The sequence below is a fragment of the Ambystoma mexicanum genome, chromosome 4p, assembly GCF_040938575.1.
Source record: "Ambystoma mexicanum isolate Mex_15411 chromosome 4p, UKY_AmexF1_1, whole genome shotgun sequence".
In the NCBI taxonomy this organism is placed as follows: Eukaryota; Metazoa; Chordata; class Amphibia; order Caudata; family Ambystomatidae; genus Ambystoma; species Ambystoma mexicanum.
In genome coordinates, this window is record NC_090927.1 from 1,207,108,286 (window position 1) to 1,207,130,195 (window position 21,910).

The 21,910-nt window shown below is 44.1% G+C and overlaps 1 protein-coding gene and 1 non-coding gene across 2 annotated transcripts in view; one reads left to right on the top strand and one right to left on the bottom strand.

Moving 5' to 3' along the window:
- Positions 1-21,484, top strand: part of MAL (mal, T cell differentiation protein) — a 217,004-nt gene extending 195,520 nt beyond the window's left edge. The window contains exon 4 of the mRNA XM_069606859.1: positions 19,756-21,484. Coding sequence (XP_069462960.1) covers positions 19,756-19,833 — 78 coding nt within the window. The 3' untranslated portion in view covers positions 19,834-21,484. The remainder of the gene's footprint in view (positions 1-19,755) is intronic.
- LOC138459997 (U1 spliceosomal RNA) lies at positions 15,637-15,798 on the bottom strand. The gene has a single exon (XR_011262767.1). It is a non-coding gene; the product is annotated as a U1 spliceosomal RNA (small nuclear RNA).
- Positions 21,485-21,910: the final 426 nt, after the last annotated feature.

The window sequence follows — 21,910 nt, forward strand, 5'->3', positions numbered from 1 at the left end:
GAGTACTTTAATCTCGGGATCAGTTTTGATGTGAGTCAATGGAGTGTCAGTGGTGTTGCAATTTAAGATAGTGTCTCTAGCTTTTAGGATCTTTTGAGAAAAAGCAGTTTGGACCTTTTCGCAGTCCAGCAGAGACTGCATGCACTGACAGCCTTGATGTGCCGGCTCTGCACCTTGGCCATCGATTCCACCCTGGCCTGTTTGGCCTCAATGATGTCGAGTCGGCCCTTCACTGCTGCCCCAGTGACCAAGGGCTCCCCTGGTGTGTCACGTGGTGGCCTGCGACTTGTGTGCTGTCGGGGGGAGGCTGCATGGCGACATGGCGCCAGCCTGGACTGGGCTGCCTGGCTCAGAGTGGCGGTCTTCTGGGCTCCCATTTGATGGCGTGTCCAAGTCCGGCTGCGGTGTGCGGCACAGTCGACTTCCTGCATGCTGTGTGCCTGGCCTTGGGCTTCCCTGGGGTGTCATCATCCCTTCAGCCTCACTGCTTCCGGGAGAGTGTTGTCCTACGGCATGATGGCCACGTGGAGGTGTTGCTCCCACGTCGGGCTCCGATACAGACCTCTCTCCCTCAGCATCGGGGCTGTGACTGGTGGCTTCAGGCGAGCTGGCGGCCGCCTCCCTGCGGCCATGTGGCTGCTGCTGCTGTCTGGTGGGGCTGCGTTGGGTTGAAGTGGGTGATGGCCTGGGTCGTCTCCCTTCGGTGTGGCCTCTTTGTGGGGTGCTGGTGCTGGTAGAGGCGCGCTGCCGTGGGCGCTGTGTTGGTGTGGCCTCCTCCCCATCATCTTCATCCCGTTGGGATCGACGTGTGCCTGTGGAGTACATAGGGTGTGGTTTGAGTTCAATGCTACATATATTTGTGTGATGCAGGTCATACCAACAAGTGTGATTGAAGACAGTAACAATCACGCATTCTACTTGCATTCTGTTCAGTCGCCATTTGGTGCTTGTTGTGAATGTGTGTGGAGGTACACTGCATGGGAATGTCGGGGTGACAAGATTGCATGCGTGGTTGGGGTGCACTGCGCTCTGGGTTTTGGGGGTGTATTCATGCACACTCCAACTCTATGTAGCTGTCCTATGGCTGTGGAAGTCTATCCCCTGCCCCTGTCATTCATGCACTGCACGTACAGGGTCATCTAGGCAGCACTACCGTTCTATGGATGTAGGCCTCACTTATGGATGTATGCAGTACCTCAGACACATGTCTTCGTATTCATTCACTCAGGGTCTGCATGTGTGGTACTTTCAGCTGCATGTATTAGGGGATGGGACTCACCTGCTGTTGGGTCGATGCCAGTGCCTCCCTCCGCTCCACCAATGCCCTCGATGGTGCCAACATCTATCAGGGCTGTCATTTTCTCCTGTCATTTTCTCCTCCCAAGGTGTGAGTTCGGGTGGGGGTGGGGGTGGGCCTCCTCCAGTGGCCCTGCTTGCACTCCTGTGCTGTGACAGGATGCCACGGACTTGCACGCGCAGGTAGTTCAGGCACTTGTGGCAATCCTCCCCATCCCCGGGCACGCACCCCACAGCACTAACCCTTTGGCTGATGGTTCGCCATATTTGGGCTCTGCGCTGGCCACTTGTTTTGCGCTGCTGCAGCTCCTCGTGGTGTATCACAGCCTCCTCGACCAGTACTGCTAGCTCCTGGTCATTGAATTTGGGCTTTCTCACCCTTTCCAGGGCGGACTTGCCCCTAGTGCGCTCCTGAGAGATGTTTTGGGCTTGGATCGCGTGGATGGCTTCCAGGGGCTGTGATATCCGACGGATTGTGATTTCCAAGATGGCCGCCGCTTTATTTCCCGTTCCTGCGGTGACGCGTTTCCCGCGCGCTCATAGCGCGGACTATGAGCGCGACATGGCGGTAGCGTGCGGTGCGCCGGATTTAAAAGTTTGCGCTATTCGCGCAAACGCCATGGACCGGGAGCACGTGCACGATAACTTGTGATCTGGCAGATTATCCGCCAGGGGGCTTGGCGTTAGCGCTAATTACGTCCGGCAGATAATCCGCCGCATTACCGCCGAAGTCGTGATGAGGCCCATATTCTTGAATATACCCTTATCAGCCTCTTAAAACATTGGGTACTGTTTTGCTCGAGGTAAAATTGCCCCTGATTTCAGCTTTATTTTGACTCCCCCTATTCTCTTTAATAGGCCTAAGTCATAAGGGCCGTAGTCCATAAAACACTTGCCACCTTCTCCAAGTCTTTGCCAAAAGGACGCTGCCGCATTATCGCCATTCTCAGTGGGATCTCCCTTTTCTCTATTCTTATCCAATATGTAATGCTCATAGAGAACATCACTTCATCATCTTTATGATCGTCTCTAAAAATTTCGTCATTGGAAATGTCAGTCAACCTGCACCCTTCTTCGAGAGCTATCTCTGTTCTACATGGTTTACCCTCATCATCGGTTCCTTAAAGCATCACCATTTCCCTTTGTACTATGGCTGCTTCAAATTCTAGAGGGATAGTCTGTCCCCCCTATTCGTCAATAGGTTTCTGCGGTGTAAACAAGAACTTGTTAGGTATCCTCATAGTTCTTCCCACTAAGCCGGGTGGCCATGGTGACAGTATGCTCACCTCATAAATAAAAACTTCTAGCTCTATCCCTATGCCTCGTGGAGCCACTTGCCCTGTGAATGCCAATATAAATTCTCCCACATTCATGTAGTTTATACCAGGAGTAGAACACACTATCCCTTCGTCAGTAAAAGAAATCATCATTTTAAGTTTTGTCATCAAATCTCTTCCCAAAATATTAACTGGTGTCTGTTGTGAATATAACAATGGGACAGACATGTCACAGTCTCCTATAAAGACTGGTAATTTGTCAGTAAAAGGAACTCAACTCGTAGCTCCAGAGAACCCTTGAGCATTCATGGCAATTCCCGAGATTGGGTATTTTCCCTCTCGTATACATGAGTGAGTAGCCCCAGTGTCTAATAAAAAAAGAAAAGATTTGCCTCATATCATCACATCAATCCTTGGTTCCTCTTGGGGGTCTAGTGTCACTGATAGTACTGGACACATCAAGTCGCCCTGTGAGCTGTCCTATTGTGGATACATGCATACCCTTGTACCTGTAAAGGGATTTCCTCCCACCACAGTGACACCCCCTATTCTAGGTGTCTGTAATTGTCCCATATTTGTATACGGCTGTGTCTGCATGGGGATGAGCTGCGACTGCCCTTGCGGTGGATTCATTTGCGCTTGCTGTGGTTGCTGTGCCTGTTACATTTGTGGCACTTGTTTCTGATAAACTGTCTGATCTTGGGCAAACCATTCCCTAGTTTGCGTGCTATATAGTGGAGGATAAGCTGTCCCCCTCTTGATAATTGGCCATTCTATAAATTTCCTTGGCTCTCACATATGTGGGCAGTGTGTCCTGTCATCCCACAAGTCCAACATACAGGAGGAGACTGTCTCATTAGTCCCCGTTGGTTGAATCCCCCTTACACATTCTGATAATTCTGTGCATTCTGAAAACCACCTTGATTGTTTTGGAAAACACCCCTTCCTCTATAGCCCGTGCCTCTACCTCATGGCATGAACTCATTCACTCCTTGGTCCATCGGGAGCTGACTATTTGCCTGCGATGTACCCACTGCTTCCTGTATTCCCAACCCTTCTCCACTTGTCAATACTGCCCCTTTTATGGCATATTTTGACAATTTCCTCTGAACCAATTTGGCTTCGTCAATTTTCCTTGCCTCGTCTTTCTTCTTATTTTTCTCCTGCAATAGTGATGCACTATCATCAGCTGTATCTCAGCCCACGGCTTCACTTCCATTCCCACTTGCTTCTCCATTTGCCTCTGTACTTGCTCTGGTAACCCCTAACATAAAATCTGGTAAAATAATGCCACTGTTTTTCCCCACAGTTCCCACGTTTCAAGGGTCCAATGCTCTTGAATGTCCTGAATGCAATCAATAGGGTCCTCATCTTCTTTCATCTTACATGTGTACATGTACATGTACATATATGTACATGTCATGATTGCACCCATGTCTGACCTGTCAGGATACTGCACCCTGAGAGCCCTCCAAAAATCTGCTCTGCAATTATTGAACAGTACTCCATCATGAACTGTGTTCTGTGCCGTCACACTTGAATAGCCTGTTCTCCTCCATATATCATCATCTCTTTCCCCAAGAATGGCTGCTAGGAGATCCTTAATGTCCCCTTTTGCCAAGTTATTTCCTCCTGTCATTTTTTCTAATTCATAAATCCATTTTCCAGCACCCAGTGTCAAACTCGGGAGTTTGCATCTTAAATTATCCTTATCCATCTGTGGCCATGGAATATACTGCAGTCTTGCTCCCTCTTTTTCCAATAAAGGATACTGCGTAAACCCTAACCCCAAATCGGCTCCCATTGTCTGCCTATCCACAGTAGGGACAATGGTCCCTGACTGCCTCTTTGTCGGTAATAACCTTAACCTGCTCACATATGGTAGCAATTCTCCTTTCTCATTATACGATCATCATCATGGACTCTCTGGGTACGCTATGGGATCTGGCGTCCTTTCCCTAGGTTGCTCGAGATCAGACCATCTTACTTCCTTGTCTGCATGCAGGCTACCCTCTGGGGCACATGCACCTCTTCCCTCTTCCCCACGGTAGAATTCTCTCTCCTCATCTGGCATGTCTAATCCCCCACTAGTGTGACTCTCATCCCCTTCACCCTTATCTAAGTTCAGTCTGCTTAAGGATAATGCTCTGCACGCAAGACTAAATGGATTTTCTACTTCGTCTCATAATTGAAATACTAAGGATTGATCCCCCTTCCATAGGCTTCCCGATTTGATACCTTCCTTTAATTCCTGATAGCCCTTATCGATTCTGTCTCCGATACTTCCTATATCAAAGTTCTCTTCATCTAGTGCTACTCTAGATTCCCCTGACGTTGCTCACTTTAACGGAAGGTACTCTTCCATTCTGTCCCATTGTATTGCTCGACTTGGCTCCATTAGCTCCTTTTGAATGCAGTTGATATCAAGCTGCCGCTGTCTCCTCTTACGTTCTAGTTCTTCATCTAACTCTCTTTGCTTTCTCGGCTTGCTTCTAATGTTCTCCTCCTCTTGCCTCCATTCTTCTCTCCTTGCTTCTGCTCTCCTTTCTTCCTCTTCTCTCCGCCTCTGTATTCTTTTTCCCTTAATTTCTGCACTTCCTTCTCTTCTCTTTTCCTTTCTCGTCTGTCTCTATCGTCTGTTGCTCTCTGCCTGTTGTCATACTTTCTTTGCTCTTCTGGCCGTTCCTTTTTTTTTTCTTGCCCTTCTTGATACATCTGTTATCGTCGCTCCTTGCTCTTTCTTTTGTGCTCATCTTCCTTTCATCTTTTTTCTCATTCCCTGTCTTTTCTATCTTGCTTGTCCTGATCTTCTCTTTGCCTTAGTTCCTCAATTATTTTCCCATCTAGCATGAGTAATATCTGCCCTCCCATCCATTCATTCTGCATGAGCGTTACCTCATCAGCTTTATCCTTCTCTACTTTCATCTCTTAATCTCTCGTTCTATTCCTGCCAATATAGTTGATCGGTCACTTTTCTCTTTGTTGCTCTGTATCATCTTAAAGATCTCCTCTTTTCTCTTAGTCTCCTCCGGACTGTCATCACTACTATAAGTGGGCGGTTTGTATACCAGATTACTATACCCCATTGCCGCTTTCAGTTCCTTTAAAGGATACAGCCCTACTTCTTCCGCACTTGTGTCTTTTACTTCGGGTGAGAAAAGGGGAGCTGCGGTCTCAACACCTTGCTCCTTACACTGTTTAAGCATCCACTGTTTGTGTGGCGGATCTTCCCTTTCTTCCTGGTACATTTCCCAAAGCTTGAAAATAGCTAACCTTTTCTCCAGTTTCTTTCCCATGTACGCAGCATGCAAGTATGTGGTCATGTGTTGCAATACAGCTTTTGACAGTGATCCCACTTGCGGCCATGGTATGAACATCTTCTCTGCTGTGCCTTTCACCCATTCCGCACTATACTGTTTGAGCTTGGGCATGTGCTTTGGCAATGTCTTACATAAATGCATCAGAGGAGTGTCTCCCATTTTGAGGAGTCTTAATTGACTGTCAATACTTACCAGACTTTATAAAAAATACCTTCACCAAAAACAACAAATATGAGCGCGCTCCAACACTCGTCACTCAATACCTCTATTTTTCAATAATTTCTGTCTACCTCTAGATTGGTACCAACCACTTCCCTAGATAGATTTGAATTTATCTCCATTTTTTGTTTGAATCGCTCTTCAATACCTTTATTTCAACACAAATATACACACAGACTAGTCGACTTTGCACATAAAAACCTCAGTGATCACCCTTTTTCCTCTCTGCCCCTAATCAAATAGTCTGATCACAGAGTTTAGCTCATCTCCTTATATGAACCTCTCCATGCGTAGCCTAATGACCCCGACTGGGATGTGGGACGACCTCTCCTAGACCCCCTAGGGTCAGGTTTCTAGGCGGTACATCACCCTCTTTATCACTACACAATATTTTCCGTTACTCCCGTTATGCCTCCTTGGCCCCAACTTGTTAATCATAGTCAAATCTTTATCCAATTAAAAAAGTCACTGTTTTTGGGGGCTTACATTTCAGCATTTGCATCATCCTTATTATTTTTATTTCACTGTCTACTTTTAAAAAAAGAAATTGATTTATAACATGCTTAATACCAGCTTTGTGGTTTCCAAGAGCAGGATCAGGATTCAAACCTGTGTTGAGCTGTTTTGTCTTGCTTCCAAGACAAACGTGTTGCCCCTGGGCTATCCTTCCTCACTAGCTTGTTAGTTATTTTACCAGTTTTTTCTTTCAATGGACATTGCCTTTTTCTCTCCCAATTTACACTTCATTGATGTATGACATTTTATGTAGCCATAACGATGAAATAAAGTTATTAAAAAAAACAAGTATGCGAAACAAAACAACATCTCCCTAATTCTATACTAACCAGAGAAGTATTTTTGAAAAGTTGAAAAATGAGACAATGGTGACAGAAAAAATATAATTAAAACATTAAGTGAATCCGCCTGCATCCTACAAAAACATTAACCATTATACAAAAGAGATTAAACACATCTATCATGCTCAATTAATAATGCACAACACGAAAACATAACATATCATTAGAAAAAATAATGTTTTCAGCCCTTCAAAGCTGGACCAACCTGGTGAAGAAAAATCAAAAATAAAATGATGGGGCTGACTCACCAAGAAGATATTGAGTGAGTGCACCGGAGAGAAGTTAGCTCCTGGAACGAAGGGGGCGGAGCAATCCTCAGTGCAAAGTATAACGGCACAGATCCACGCCGCAGCGGAAAGTCTAGAAGAGCTAAACAATTGCATTGTACCCACTCTACCAGGGACAGATCTAATACCTTTAGAGGGCTCTGCAATGCCTAACCCCAAAAAGAGACCGAGACAGAACAGTGGGCAGGCAACAAGAGCGAGAAAATCCAACAAGAAAAAACATGGCCTCTGCCAAAACAAAAACTGCGGCCAAAAATTATCAGCCTCACAAACAAGAAAAAATGTCAGGTGGACAGCTGCATCAAGTCATGCAGCACAAACCAAACCAACCACAATGCGGATCTTAAATGACTTCTTCAAAACACATCTAACAACAAAAAACAAAGTTTTCAGAGAAATCTCTGACGATGAAATGCCCTCCGCTGTCAAGGAAAATTTATCATGCTCCAAATACCGTAAAATAGACGACGAAAGATCTGCCATGCAGAGCTCGAGGGCTGTTCTGCAAAAATCCCCCCTGGTGGCGCTGTGTCCGACTCCGGCAAAAGTACCCGCAGTTTCTTCCTCTGCTGAAAAACCCGATATCGTAACCACTGAGGAAATTAGCCCTTGCCCGCTGCAAAGAGAGAGCGCACTAAACTCAGTGGAAAACAACAAAACCACCACCGTCCTCAACAAGGAAAGCTTTAAAGAGGGGCGGCCAGACTCAGCGGAAGATGCAATCATCCCAGACCCAGTGTTAGAGGAAAGCCGGCTGACTGACAGCACCGAAGAACTGAGCTCCTCACAGCAAGATAAACCTTCGCTACCATATGACAAACAACATAAGGAAAAATCTTGTACTCAGGAAGTTTTACATAGTGACCTGCCGTCCCCAACACAGTGGCGTAAAGTGGAACGAAGTTCTCTGAAACCATCTAACTTCATTAAACCCTTGACCGATGCTCCCCGAGAGGACAGAGATAAAGAACAAGCGAAAACACTAGATAAAAAGAGAAATTCCATCCAGCAATCTGGCCTTAATCGCACTTATACGCCAAACAGTGCAATCAACTTCTGTCAAACGCCAACACGAAGATCCAGTGACCTTCATCGGGCCGCAGGAGAAGGCCATGCGTCATACTCTGGGCCGACTATTTCGGAAACTCCATAAAAAAAAAACAGACCTGTTGAGTGTTATGTCTGCCATCACGATTGCCTTAAATCGTTTCTGCAAACTTTATGAAACGCTTAACGAGACCACAAAAGATCAACAAACTATGATAGCCACGATCCTGACGAAAGTCATATACCTTGAAGCATTTATTGCAGCAAAAAATGAGCACAATGCACATGATAACAAACTGGATAATTTGGCGAACAGCCTAATTGAAAGAATCATCACAAAATTATCCGCAAAATCAGGACGTCTGTAAATTAGCCACCAGCGCAGCTACTAGCAACTCAGGTTCACAAACAACCGCCATCTTTGAATTAACTACGAACCTTACTACAAAATCCACTATGAACCAAAATGCGAAGAACTCAGGAATTGAAGCACAATCTACAGGCATCATAGTCGCCAAAGAGGACACCTCTACGGTGGTACTCGTCGTGGATAAAACAACCACAACTACTAAGGCTAGTCGCGAGGCCCCTGAAGCAGCGTACTTTATCTTTGACAAAGCCAATGCAAAGAACAAAGGACCTCTGCCATGTGCGAACAACGTGCCTCCTGAGAACCTTGATCAGAGAACAAAACCGAGTAACAAACAAACGCAAGCTCGACAAACCAGTACCATATTTAACAGCAGAACCTCCAACACCAAAACCACTAAAATTACTCACTTTGACACTAAACAGCCTACACTGGTTTCACCTAAATCAACAGCAGACTTTCTACAAGATGCGAACCTAATGAACATCAGTGTTTATTCGGACAATGACGTAGTGCATGACTCTGCGTCTGTATTTAGCTCAACTCACAAGAGGACAGCATCGTTCTCAGATAGTGAGATTACATCAGCAGATAAAGAAAACAATAACAAGAGGTAGTTTGAACGAGATTTCGAGACACTTGAAGAGAAACAAAATCGTCTATCATACAAATAGCTGCAACAAACAAATAAGAAGGTGCCTACGCAGAGTCAAGGAAAACAGCTGGAAACGGACGAGCAATGTTGCAGCGCCAAAGATACTCAACATCTTACAAGTAAGGGCAAGAAAGAACATGGACGAAGAGACAAGCAACAAAACGCACCGGAAACAAAAACTCACGGGTCCCAAGCAGACTGCTCAAGTGCAAAGAAAAAAAACACACATGAAGTTGGCACACAAGGAAGTAGACACAACACTCAAACAAGGGCTAAAGAAGAAGCGGATTTAAGTGGGAAAAAAGTCCACTACAGATCAAGAACAGACACCTACAAAAGACAAAGTGCAAAGCGCACAGAGGCAAAGTGGACAGTACAAATGGCACAAAGAAACAGCAATAAGGAGGAACTCACGCTAAATAGAAGAACAGTGCTGGCGATATTACAGCAGATCCATAAATTGAGGTACATAAAATCAGACGACCTTCTTATCGTGGAACCATGGCATGACAGGCGTAAATTGCTTCCTCAACCATATATAGGCAAATTCATGATAGCGAGAATGAAATTTACAGGCTTGGTTTCAACATTGAAACAGTAAGCAGCCATGGATGCAGTACCAGCAAAGCTCAAAGAACAAGGAGGACTCATGACTCCCACATTTTGCATACAAATACGCATGACAGAAACGAGCGAAACAATCTCGCTCAAAGCCACGATAGGAAGTATGCTGCAAAAGATCAACGAAAAGTCCCAAAACCTGACAACAACTCAGAGGACCAACGATTGAACAACGCCAACATTTTGAAGATCGAAAAACACAAGAAGCCAACTCGCAAAAGTGAACAATGCTCAGACAGGGAATCAAATTCAACGAACAAAGTCTGTGAAACAAAAAGAGGCATTTCACAAACAGTGCAAAATAACCCCACGGAAAGGTGCAATAGCCCTCTCAGGGAAAATAAACAAGGGATCTGGGCTTGGTTACCAAAGGCTCTTGCAACACATCGGAAAAAATAGCAATCCGACAACTGTGATCTCATCCCTACAGCAACATTCCAAAAAGAACACCTGTACAACGAAGTGAAATTATGTTCATGGAATACAAGAGGGCATTCGCACCTAACAATTTCAGGTGAAATCAATCTAGGCAAATATGATATCATATGTCTACAAGAGACTTGGTTAACAAGCCCCCCGACCATAGAGGGATACCAAATAATTTTGGCACCAACAGAAAAGGGCCTTTTAGGACGGCCAACGTCTGGTCTTTTAATCACCTGCCGCACAGGTTGCTGCCTCTCCATTGACACTACCTTGATTGCAAATTCATCCCTCTTGGCAGTAACTGTCACATGGAAACCGATGACCAATGCCAAACAAACAGATTACACCATAGTTATCATCAACGCATACTGGAACCCTGCTGGAATTGGGGAAAACAGATTCATCACAATGTGTGAACAGGTAATTGACGACGCACTGACTAATCTGTTAGCGTCCTCCCTATTGATATGCGGAGACTTAAATGTAGTTTGCAACCCTCAAAAAAGCTCTGGACACAAAAAACAGTCTTCAGCAGCAGAACAGCGAGGCAAAGCCTGGCTAGACCTGATGCATTCACGTGAATTGCACAACCTCGACATCGCGTTCCATCAACCTAATAGAATACCCACTTGGGAACGTGCGGATTCGAGTGGAACAATCGATTACATCTTTGTCTCCAAACCACTGCTAAGCATTACCACCTTCTTCAATGTACGCCGTACTTTAGCCAGTGACCACAATCTTTTGGAGGCCAGCTGGTCAATTCAACCTGTTAAAACCATTCGAGTAGCCTTGGACACTGAGAACAACGCCAGAGGCACTCGACTCAAACTAAGCACAGCTGCAATCAAAGAGCTAACACAAAGATACAAAGGCAAAGCACAGCCAACAGAAACTACAGTAGTCGATTAACAGCCTTTGTTAATGGCATATACGCATACAAGAACAGGTACGAAAACCACTAGTGCAACTAAAAAACACTCATATAACAGCGATTTAGTGGCCAGAAGACGAGCGTTTAGAAGAGCTATGAGGATTGCAAACAAAATCCAGCCAATTGCTGACGGCCTTGTGACACAAAGAAACCTAAAGTCTGAGTACAAAACCTGGGTGCGTTCACATCGACACAACCTCTACCAGCTAGATGCAGAAAACATCACCAAAGCACTAATAACAAACACTGCAAGAGATTTCTGGTCCTTACTAAAAACAGCTGAACACTCAGTGGAAAACACAATAACTAGCAACATCTCACAATCCACCTGGGAAGCACACTTTGCAGAAGTGTTTAAATCTGTCATAACAACATATGTAGGGGAGGACCAGCTCCACCCAGTAAAGTGGATCAACTTAGCAGACAAAGAAGAAATCTTATAAGTCATCAAAAAGATTAAAAACTCACGAGCGCCCGGCCCGGACGGGATCACCAACTTCGAGCTTAAAGCTCATCCCATCGAATGGGCTAATTTCATCAGCGAAATCTTTCAATGCTGTGCAGTGTCAAGTTTGGTGCCTCAATCATGGACCACAGCGACCATAATTCCCATCTATAAAAAAGGAGACATAAAGGACCGTGCAAACTTCAGCCCTATAGCTTTGCTCGACTGCATTGGCAAAGTCTTCGGATCACTTCTGTTAAAGAAATTTCAAACCTCGGCGGCATCAGCCAAGTGCAATGATCAGCTGCAATCAGGCTTTAAAAAAAATGCTGGAACAGCGGGTAACATCTTAGCGTTCAGCATTTTAAAAAGCAGAGCATTGCAACTCAACCAACGGCTATTTGTCGTATTTATTGACTTCACGCAAGCGTTTGACCGCATTGAAAAATCCCACCTCTGGAAGAAATTGAGAGGGTGGAATTGTCCTGAAGACATACTAGCACCTATCCAAGCCTTGCATCATAACACTTCAATGAGAGTTTGTCTAAGCCGTGATGGTGAGCTGTCCAACAAAATTCCAACTACCCGAGGAGTCAAGCAGGGATGCCCTTTAGCATCAGCCTTGTTCCTAGCCTACATAGGCGACTTACAAGTGCACACAACTACTACGCACGCTTTTCCTCCAAAAATCGGAAATACGATAACAGAACGACTTCTTTACGCGGATGATCTCACCCTATTCGACCAAACACCAATAGGCCTCCAACGTCAACTCAATGGTCTACAAGACAAAAAACTTCCTGGAAATTAACAAGTGCAAAACAAAGGTACTAATATTACAGAGCAAGAAAAAGAAGCCTGAAAACTTTAAATGGTACCTTGGAGGCTCAAAAATTGAGACTGTGCAGTCTTTCAAGGACCTGGGAGTACATCTTGACAGTACAAAAGGCGAACTCTACATGCAAGCCACGTTGTTCACTAAGATCAAGAAACTAGCTGCACAAGCCAAAACAATCGATCGCAAGTTTGGAAAATTTTCCTTACAACCAACCATTAATTTTTACAAAATGAAGGTGGTGCCTGCGATGACATACGGCGCCGAGGCCATGCCGACCATCCCTAAATACAACTGGCCCAAATTGGAAGCGTCCTTTTGGAAAGCAGTGCTGAATCTGCCGAGTTCAACTTCAGGTGTGGCGATAAGACGTGAGTTGAGCCTACAGTCTATGCAATGCACGGTCAACTGCAACGCTTTATTGCTCTACAGAAAATGCAGAATGGTAGACGGTAATGAGCTTTACAACATGATAAAACGTGAGATGGACACAGGCAACTCTGAATTGCTCACAACATGGCAAAAAGAAAACATCCAGCTCCTGCACACCATTGCTGCCAATGAAGATGATCTCATCTTCAATACTTTCAGAATTGTGCGCATACTGAAGGAAGCAGACTGGGCGAAGACGACTGAAACAGCCGCCACTTTAAGGCTCACCTCCCATCTGCCAGGTAACACAAGGAAATTAAATGAGTTACAAAGCTTCTTAAAGAGATTTCCGAACAAACAGGCACAAAATCTAGTCCTAAGAGCGCGGTTAAATCTCTTGCCAACTAATGAAATCTTGCATATAAGAGGTCTAACTGCAACAGCAAATTGTCGTTTTTGCCAAAACACCATGACTCCAACGCAAGAAACCATTCGTCATCTCCTGACGAGCTGCCCGGCGACATGTGCAATAAGAAAAAGTTATTTTGCGCTCGAATTACAGAGTGACTTACTGATGGAAGAGCAAACCTGGTGGTGTAGGCTTATTGGGGGTGACAGAACGAGCTGGCAAATAATCACAGCAAAAATATTAGAGTTCATTGTGAATGACTTATTCAAAGTCAATAACGATTCAACAAGTTGTCTATGGCCGAAGCAAAACGACAAGCCCAGATGATACGAACGAATATTCGGATGTCAAGACAAGGACATTAAATGCAATGTGACAGATATATTGTGAAAATCTTATTTTGATTAAACAATAAAAAAAAATGTTTAAAAAAAAAGATATTAGGAGTAATTCTGAGTTTCCCTTTGGTTATTCCTGCTGAGGGCAATTTAATTCAAGTTACTATATGTTACAGCTGATTTACTAAGGATATGTCAGAGTTACACATTACCCATAGCAATTGCTTTGCAAATCAAATTACCATCTCCATGAGTAACCCAGAAACTCACTCGTATTAATGTTGTTGTGAACCGGACACTGAGTCTATGAAGGATGCGGCATTGCCTCCTTCAATCATTCTCTCAACATCCAAGTTCAAGAGTTGGGTCATGCTTTGCATACCGTCGCCACATTTCAAACATAATGCAATACGTCCCATTAATTTAGATTGATGAGAGCCCCCTTACGAAGAGCTTGGAAGAACAAAGGCATTTTAAAGGAAACCCTGCTTTCAGCCGGGTGTTGGATGGGGGTGAATTTCACCTCGAAGACTGTGTGTGAATCCCATGGTGCTTCGGTTATTCTTGGATAATGAGGCCAAATGACAAAGGCCTGAACAGTAAAGCCAACAGAGTTTGTGCAAAGTTGCAGCTCCTCCTCTGGTTCAGTTACAGCACCTAGAGCAATAACTCCAGGCTTTTTGGAGCTCCTCTGCTGGTCTCTCCAAATGCCTCCTGGAGTTTAGCTAGTGAGTTCCGCCTCCCTGTTCCATTTCAGAGGAACATAGGGCCTCAAGTACACATTGGGGCAGAACATGGGCACTGAGAATGAGACGGGGTCTGAACTGGGTACTTGGAGAGACATTGGGTCAGAACTTGGCACAGGCAGAACTGTGTCAGTGAGGGCAGCACAGGGCAGAGGCGTGCAGCAAGTGCCACATTAGGCTGAACTGGGCAGTGAGGAACATGGGGTATAATGGAGAAAGTTGTAGCCATATGCACCGAATGGAGGCAGAGATAGCCACATGAGCCAGAACTGGGGAAATGAGTTGCGCAAACAAACCGGGAGCAATGCGATCTGACATCTGATCTATTGGAATATTTTGTGTGTTCCCCTACACCAGGCTTGTCCAACCTTTTTGAATGTGGGGCCGAAGTATTAACTTTTTGTCACCCAGTGGGCCGGCGAGCCAAAAGTCAACAACCTCACATAAAGCAGTATATTAAAAAGCGATATTGAGTGACCTTTGACAGTCCCAAAGATAGCTATTGGTGTCATGGGTAGTGATCAACGGTTAGTTGCTTGTGATTTCTATCAGTGTCTGTGTGTTAATAATTTTCTGAAATGGTGGGGGCGACCGAGCGTAGCGAGGGAGCTACAAGGATCTAGGGAGGGTTTGGGGGGTTTCCCCCCACAAGAATTTTGTTTCAAATATGGGGTTGAAATGGTGCATTTTACAGCAGAAAAGGTGACCAAAAAGCCATAAGTTTACAATCAGTCCTAAAGGGGAACATGAAAATTCCATATCACCAACAGCAGAAAAGAACATTTTACAACACAACACATTTTAATGATCAATGTGTCCACAGTGTAAGACAGCACTGTCACTGATGTAACACATTGTCATGCTGGTTGTACCCAAAATATGCCTCTGTAGCAACTTGTCTATGCTGGCTGTTCCCAATTTTGGCCAGCATTGTCCTGTACAAAGCATGATTGATGCTGCCTGAGCATGTACAGTGTGCCCAATACATATGGCAGCTTATCTCTGTAATATACATTACTTCTGTGGTGATGAAAGAAGCATAATTCTATTCAAAAGATAAAATGTGGAAAAGCGATCACCCAAAGGTGAACCTAATTGAAGAAACGCAATGTGAGCACAATCTTAAAGTATGAAACCTAGCAGGCCTAGTGCACACTTTACCTTTTCTTTCACCAATAAATCGGGGGGAGAGCAGGAACGCAGTCCCCCACTACCAGAAATAATGCAGTCGTGTATCCCGCATTTGGGGACATAGCAGGGGTCAGCAAATCCGATGTGCAATGGGTAAACCTCACCCTGGGAGATCTGCCCTTGAGATCAGATTCTCCCCTGCCAGTTAAGTATGAGTTGCATGCAAGAGGGCAGGGGTTGGGCCAGTTCTGGAAGCCCCGCTAAGCGAGGGTGAGAAGGCAGGCCCTTACCCAGCCCCGGCCCCCACCCCCCGGAAGCTCTGAGCGTCTGCAGAGCTGCCTGTCCCGTGTGCAGGGGGAAGCTCCGGCAGGCAGAGCCCAGCAGAAGAGCAGATTGTAGCAGTTCCTTTCTCCCATCAGGCCCTGCTCGGCCCGAGAGTTGTATAAATCGCAGGATGGTTCAAGCAGGCCTGTTGCAGTCTGCCCACTGGCCTATCGGCCCCACACAGGCCCATGGCCCTCCTGAGCGGAGCTGCTCAGCGCTGGGCCCATTGACACCATCATAATCATCCTGGACCTCGACGCTCCACCACCCCTGAATCTCAGAGTTCTGCTCAATGACAATGCTGAAGCTTTGACATCTTTGCCGCAACCATATGCCGTGTTGTGTTAGCCGAGCCTGCACAGCGCCAAAGGCAAGTATTCCCTTGTCCGGGCCCAGAGGTCACTGAGTCTTCCAGTGCCATCCACTTGGCATGGCCTACTGTTCCCAGCGTTTTTTACCCGCAAATCAGCAACACTGCCAAACAGAACTGCATCATTGGGGCCCATTCATTGGGGCCCATGGCTGCTGTTCTCCGACTTGACCCCAGCCCAGCGCAGAGGCACCCATGCTCCTGGTCTGATGCTGAAAAGCCTGGCTCTGATGAGATCCGAAAGACATGAACTAAGGTATTTTGTGAACATAGTACTATTGTTTTTTGTGTTGCAACTGTATCAGCTCACACCTCCCCTGAAGGGTATAGGCTGCCCTCAGACTGCGCTACCAAAAGAGTGAAAATAAGTTATACCTGTTGGGCTTGCCTGTTTTACTTTTATGATTGGGATCACTGCTGCATGGGTATTAAGCACGTTATAAATAACCTATCATATCATACATCACAGCAAGGTGTAGGACTGAATTGGCAAAGGGACTGGGGCTCCCATCTGCGATATGTCAAGCTCCCACCCCACCCCCCATGTGGTTCTGAATAAAATATGTGTAACTTTCTTAAGAAACTTACAGAAACATTGGCAGGTGGTCCACTGAGGCCCATTTGCAAGTTGCAGTGTATTATTGGGGCACTACTAGGGTAACATATTGTGCGCTAGCCTTTGGTGTTCCTTTTCCCCGCCGCTTGTGCTTTGAGTCGGGGCAGCATTCTTCCTCCGCGTTTTGTTCAAAAAATGTGTTGGTCACATTGTTATTCTTATTCAGATCTCTGTTATGAACTGTGCACCAACCTGCGCCCAATGTTTTCAGCTCTGTGTTGTCCTGCTTCCAATTGTGCCTGAGCTGATACAGAAAATGGCGTTTGTTCCGCATGCGTGTGTTTATACATTTTTCCCCCATCTGCCATAGTTAAGTGTAGTTTACTGCTCAACCGTAGTATGTCCAAAAGGGTAGGGTCTTTCAGTCACCCTTTGTGCTGGCTCAGGTGCCAGAGAACTCGATGGGGTATGCCCGCCGTGCAACTGGTGTTCCAGTGAGGTTTCAGCTTGCTGTGTACACACGGTATTCCCCTTTCTTCTTTTCAGATGGCTATGCACTTTAAAATGTGGTTGTCGTATAATTTACAACCTGCCATGTCGAGGGGTCACGCCTGCTTTCCCTCTGCTGTTCCAATACACAATGCTCCTGGCGGCATCAATTCTTTGCAGTTTCTGCCTGTGGCCACTTATCTCCCAATGTGTTGTGGCCCCGTGTGTTCCTGCTTCCAAATGAAGCCCACATTGATTTTAGGAAGGCTCCGGAGCGTTTCAGGCGTGGTACGCAGAGGTGTGGGGGGGGGGTTGGGTAAAGTCAATCATCTGCGCGGGCCCTCCAGGCTGCCATGGTTTCCTCACCCCCTCTGGCCTTATGAGATTCCATTTCCCTTTTCTGCAGGCGCCAGTACGCTGGTGCTCCTTTTGCAGCCTCCCTGGTCGCAGCTGGCAGAAGCGCCCAGCGTTTTGATGTGCCAGCCGGGTTGACAAATTTATTTATTTCTGCAATGTTTGTCGGATATCCGACAAACATTGCATAAATAAACAAATTAACACGTCGTGGCTGAGGACTGTAACTACCTCTGTTGACCCCATGGGGTCACCAGAGGAAGTTAGACTTTTACGCACAGGCACATTTTTTTTTTACTTTTTTTTTCTTTTTTACTCAACAGTTGTTCAACATACGGCCTCGCGGGCCACAAAAAATGGCTTGGAGGGCCGCATTGTGGCCCGCGGGCCGTATGTTGGACAACCCTGCCCTACACCAACACTTGTAAATCTTATTTAATGTACCCAAACATTTATGGATAAAGTACAACTCTTTGACACATTTTTAAAACAATTTCTTGGGGAACATTTCCTCAAACCACCTTCAGTGTAATTGGGCGTGCACACTTGAACACATTTGGGACAGTATTTCAAAGATGCCTTCCCATTCCATGGTGACCATCTTTGACCAGTCTTTTTGTTCCCTGAACGGGATGCTGCAGGCAACCCATTCAAGGAATGAAGATACTTTAAATTAGCCCTGTCCCAGCCCATGGGATTGGTGCTAATTAGTTAAGCACCCATTCCAAGAGCTGTAACGAGTGGTAATGTCCTGGGCCCTCGTTAACTGACCTTGCTTCGCGTGGGCCTTTATCTCGGGCCGTCGGACCATTACCACCCGTTCTAGCCCTTGGAACGGGTGCTTAATGCTATATAATCCAATGGCTTTACAAGATCACCTACTAAACATTCTACCCATACTCTGTATTCATGTCACCTAATTATTTTGCTGACAGGCTTTCACACCAAAGTTACATAAAAGATGATTAATTAGGGAAATAAAATTCAATTTCATAGAACTAACGGTGAGATTAAGGGGGCAGGGTAAAAACAGAATTAGTAAATATTGGGGAAGAAATTAGACTTAAAAGAAGATGGGTAGTACACAGAGAAAAGGTAGACACAAAATGGTTTGGGCTGGCCCTTACCAAAGTTGAATACTACATTTTATTATTTTGCTTATCTTTTTATAGTATTTCAAGAATACTGTTAATCTTTTTTAGTATTCCATATTTTTCTTTCTTGTTAAAACTAGTCTATGAAGAGTAGGCAAAATAATGAATACCCATGGATTACTAACCGAATACTAAATAAATAATTGTTTTCTAGACGTTTAGTCTTCATTTAGTATTGAATAAAACATTATTGCTACTGACAACTACTGAGAAAGCTAAAAGATCTTCCATTTTGGTGATCAGAGCACAAATCATGAATGATAAGTACAAATAATTCACCTAAGGATGGGGAGTTGAAAAAGAGAGGTTGGGGTAAGATTCTGAAAACTAAGTTGCAGAGGCTCCTTGAGAACATATAACAGCAAGCTGTAATCAACTGGTACCGGTCATTTTGATGATTTCGAAATGAAGGCAACTTAGACGTGAGTTGGTGATAGAAGAACATTAACCATGGGCGGAAGACTCAGGGCATTGATGTCTCCCGGGTATGGATGTGGATTCTGCACTTGGTATTAAGGTTGATCAAGAATGGCAGCCACTGTTTTAGAATCCTTTATATGGTGACATTTGGAATATGTGTATTGCTGCAGTTTGCTGCAGAGATGGCATCCCATAGTTACCATCCAATTGCAGTGGTCAACTATTTACTAACCACTTTTTAACAATAGAGGCATGGATGAAAAATAACAAATCGTACTCTAAGAAGTGAGGCTGTCGCAAAATTCTTACTTCAACAAAGCATATTCGTTAATCATAACTGCATGCACAGTAAAACCTCTGAGGTTCCTAACAGGAAGGACTTGTACTGCGCGTTGCATATGCCAGGCGTTTTTTCTGTGCAAATCAAGATTCTCAAAATTGCCACTTTTTGTAAACTTTCAATAATAATATCAATAATAATGGCCTTGTTCTCTTTCTTTTAGGTTTTTGCATACCTTGCTACACTCTCCTATGTAATCCATGCACTGTTCTCCCTAATCCGATGGAAAAGAGCCGGCTAAAACAGGGAAATCCCGAAGGAACAGGATTTGGATTTTAGTCAAACTAGTCATTGAAATATTATTAGATGTGTTAACACAGTACTGTTAAATGCCAAAACAAGTGAATACAAATGTTAAATTTGATTACTCATGGTGTACAGATTTTGCCAAAAAAAGAAAGCTGTAATTTCCAGTTCCAGTATGTTTTTTTTGTCAGCGTACAGTATTTCATTTCCTGATTACACGTTCCACTTGCTGTTATAAAGCTAGCTTTAAGTTTTACAATCCAGGCAAACAGGGGTCCCTGCATTAGTGTACCCTCATTTTGAGGATGCAACTGTACAGCTCTTTACCAGTCACATTTGTCTTTGCAACCTCAGTAGTAGGACTGGGTGAATCATATTTACCCAAAGTTAATTGTGTGGGTTTTAGGTCAACATTTACTTTGCAAGTAAATTGAGAGTTACTCCAATTTTATTGTAACATTTGCTATGATAAATATTTCTTTATATAAAACAGATTATTGTAAAAAAAAGTGTTTTCTGTAAAAGTGCACCAATTAAATGAAACAATTAATGTTAATAAAAATGATGTTAATATATATTCAAAGTAAGAGTTGGATTTTGATTAAAAGTAATTGATTCATAGAAACTAAATATAATCTGTTATTCCATACTTTAAATCTCCCAGGAAACACTCCACAAGTCCCTTTTTGGGAAAATAGCTATTATTTGTGGATCTTGAAACTGATTTGTTATTTACAGTAAGACACATATGACTTCAACTATTCAGAATGTTTATACTTGATGGTCTTTATGTGGGTATTCTGAATTCTAAGAAAAATATTATTATGGGTTATCCATCATCACACGTTTTTTTGGAGAGGACTTTTTTTAACAATTCAATTTCCCTGGTTGGTCTTGATACAATGGCTAAATTCTACACACATCTAATTGATGCCACCCTCATATGCACAATAAGAGTTACTGTTTTTGGATTTCCTGCTTTGCTCACTGTTAAGCTGATAACGTCTTTTTGCTTCCAATCTTTATCTGTGAATGAATCACTGAACACCAGAAGGTTTGGTTTGTTTTAAGGAAGTTATTGCCAATATTTGAATATACTAAAGAAACATTCACTGATAGGATTAAAAAATAGGCGCAAATTTGATTGAGATACTTGGGCCTGATTCAAAAAGTGTTTTCCATTGAGATTTTCCCATTGAAAAACTCTTTGTGAATCTGGCCCTAATTGTCTGAAACATTTCCCTTCTAAAGTTACCCATTGAAATGATAAAGAGTGTTGTTGTCTGCCCTCTACAAAGTTTGGGGAATTGACCCCCACAATAAATCATTGTAGCCAAAGGAACAAGCTATATGCAACCGCGCAGTCACCATGCAGAGAGTTTAGAGAAATGGCTTCCCACTTGTATCCATGTGCTGCTTGAAAATGTCAGACAAAACAATAGAATACACGCACCACAAAAGAACGTTTTTATGTGGATATGTACATAGCAGCTTATAATCAATGCATCAACTGAACAGATTCATCAGTTCGCAAGGTGACAAGCAATTAATCAAAAATCTGAATACTGTGACAAAGCAATGATCCACAAGAACCAAACTCATCATACTTATAACAACAGTCCTGGCTATAACAAAAAAAAAACAAAGCTACAGTTCTACAGAACTGACTGGGTAATTACTTGTCACTTTGAAAATTCGTGAATCTTTTCAATTGGTGTGTTGAATGAATGCCAATATCAACATATCTACACAAATATTTTCTTATGTGGTACATGTATGTATTCTATTGTTTTGTGTCAAATGTTCAAGCGGCATATAGATATGATATATGCCATGTCATTTATACCGCGCATGTTCAAAGGGATGACTTTGTGTGGTTCTATGCAGTCAACTCCAGTATTATCACCCTGCAGTTTCCTCCAAGCAAGAAGTTGATAGGTGGATCTGAAACGTCATTCATGCTAATAACCCCCTCTTTTAGTAACAGACAAAGGACCACACGTCACTTCTCACAGAGTTCCCCTCCTTGCTTTTCTTATGCGTGAAGGCAGTTATCAAAGTGGAGTTACAGC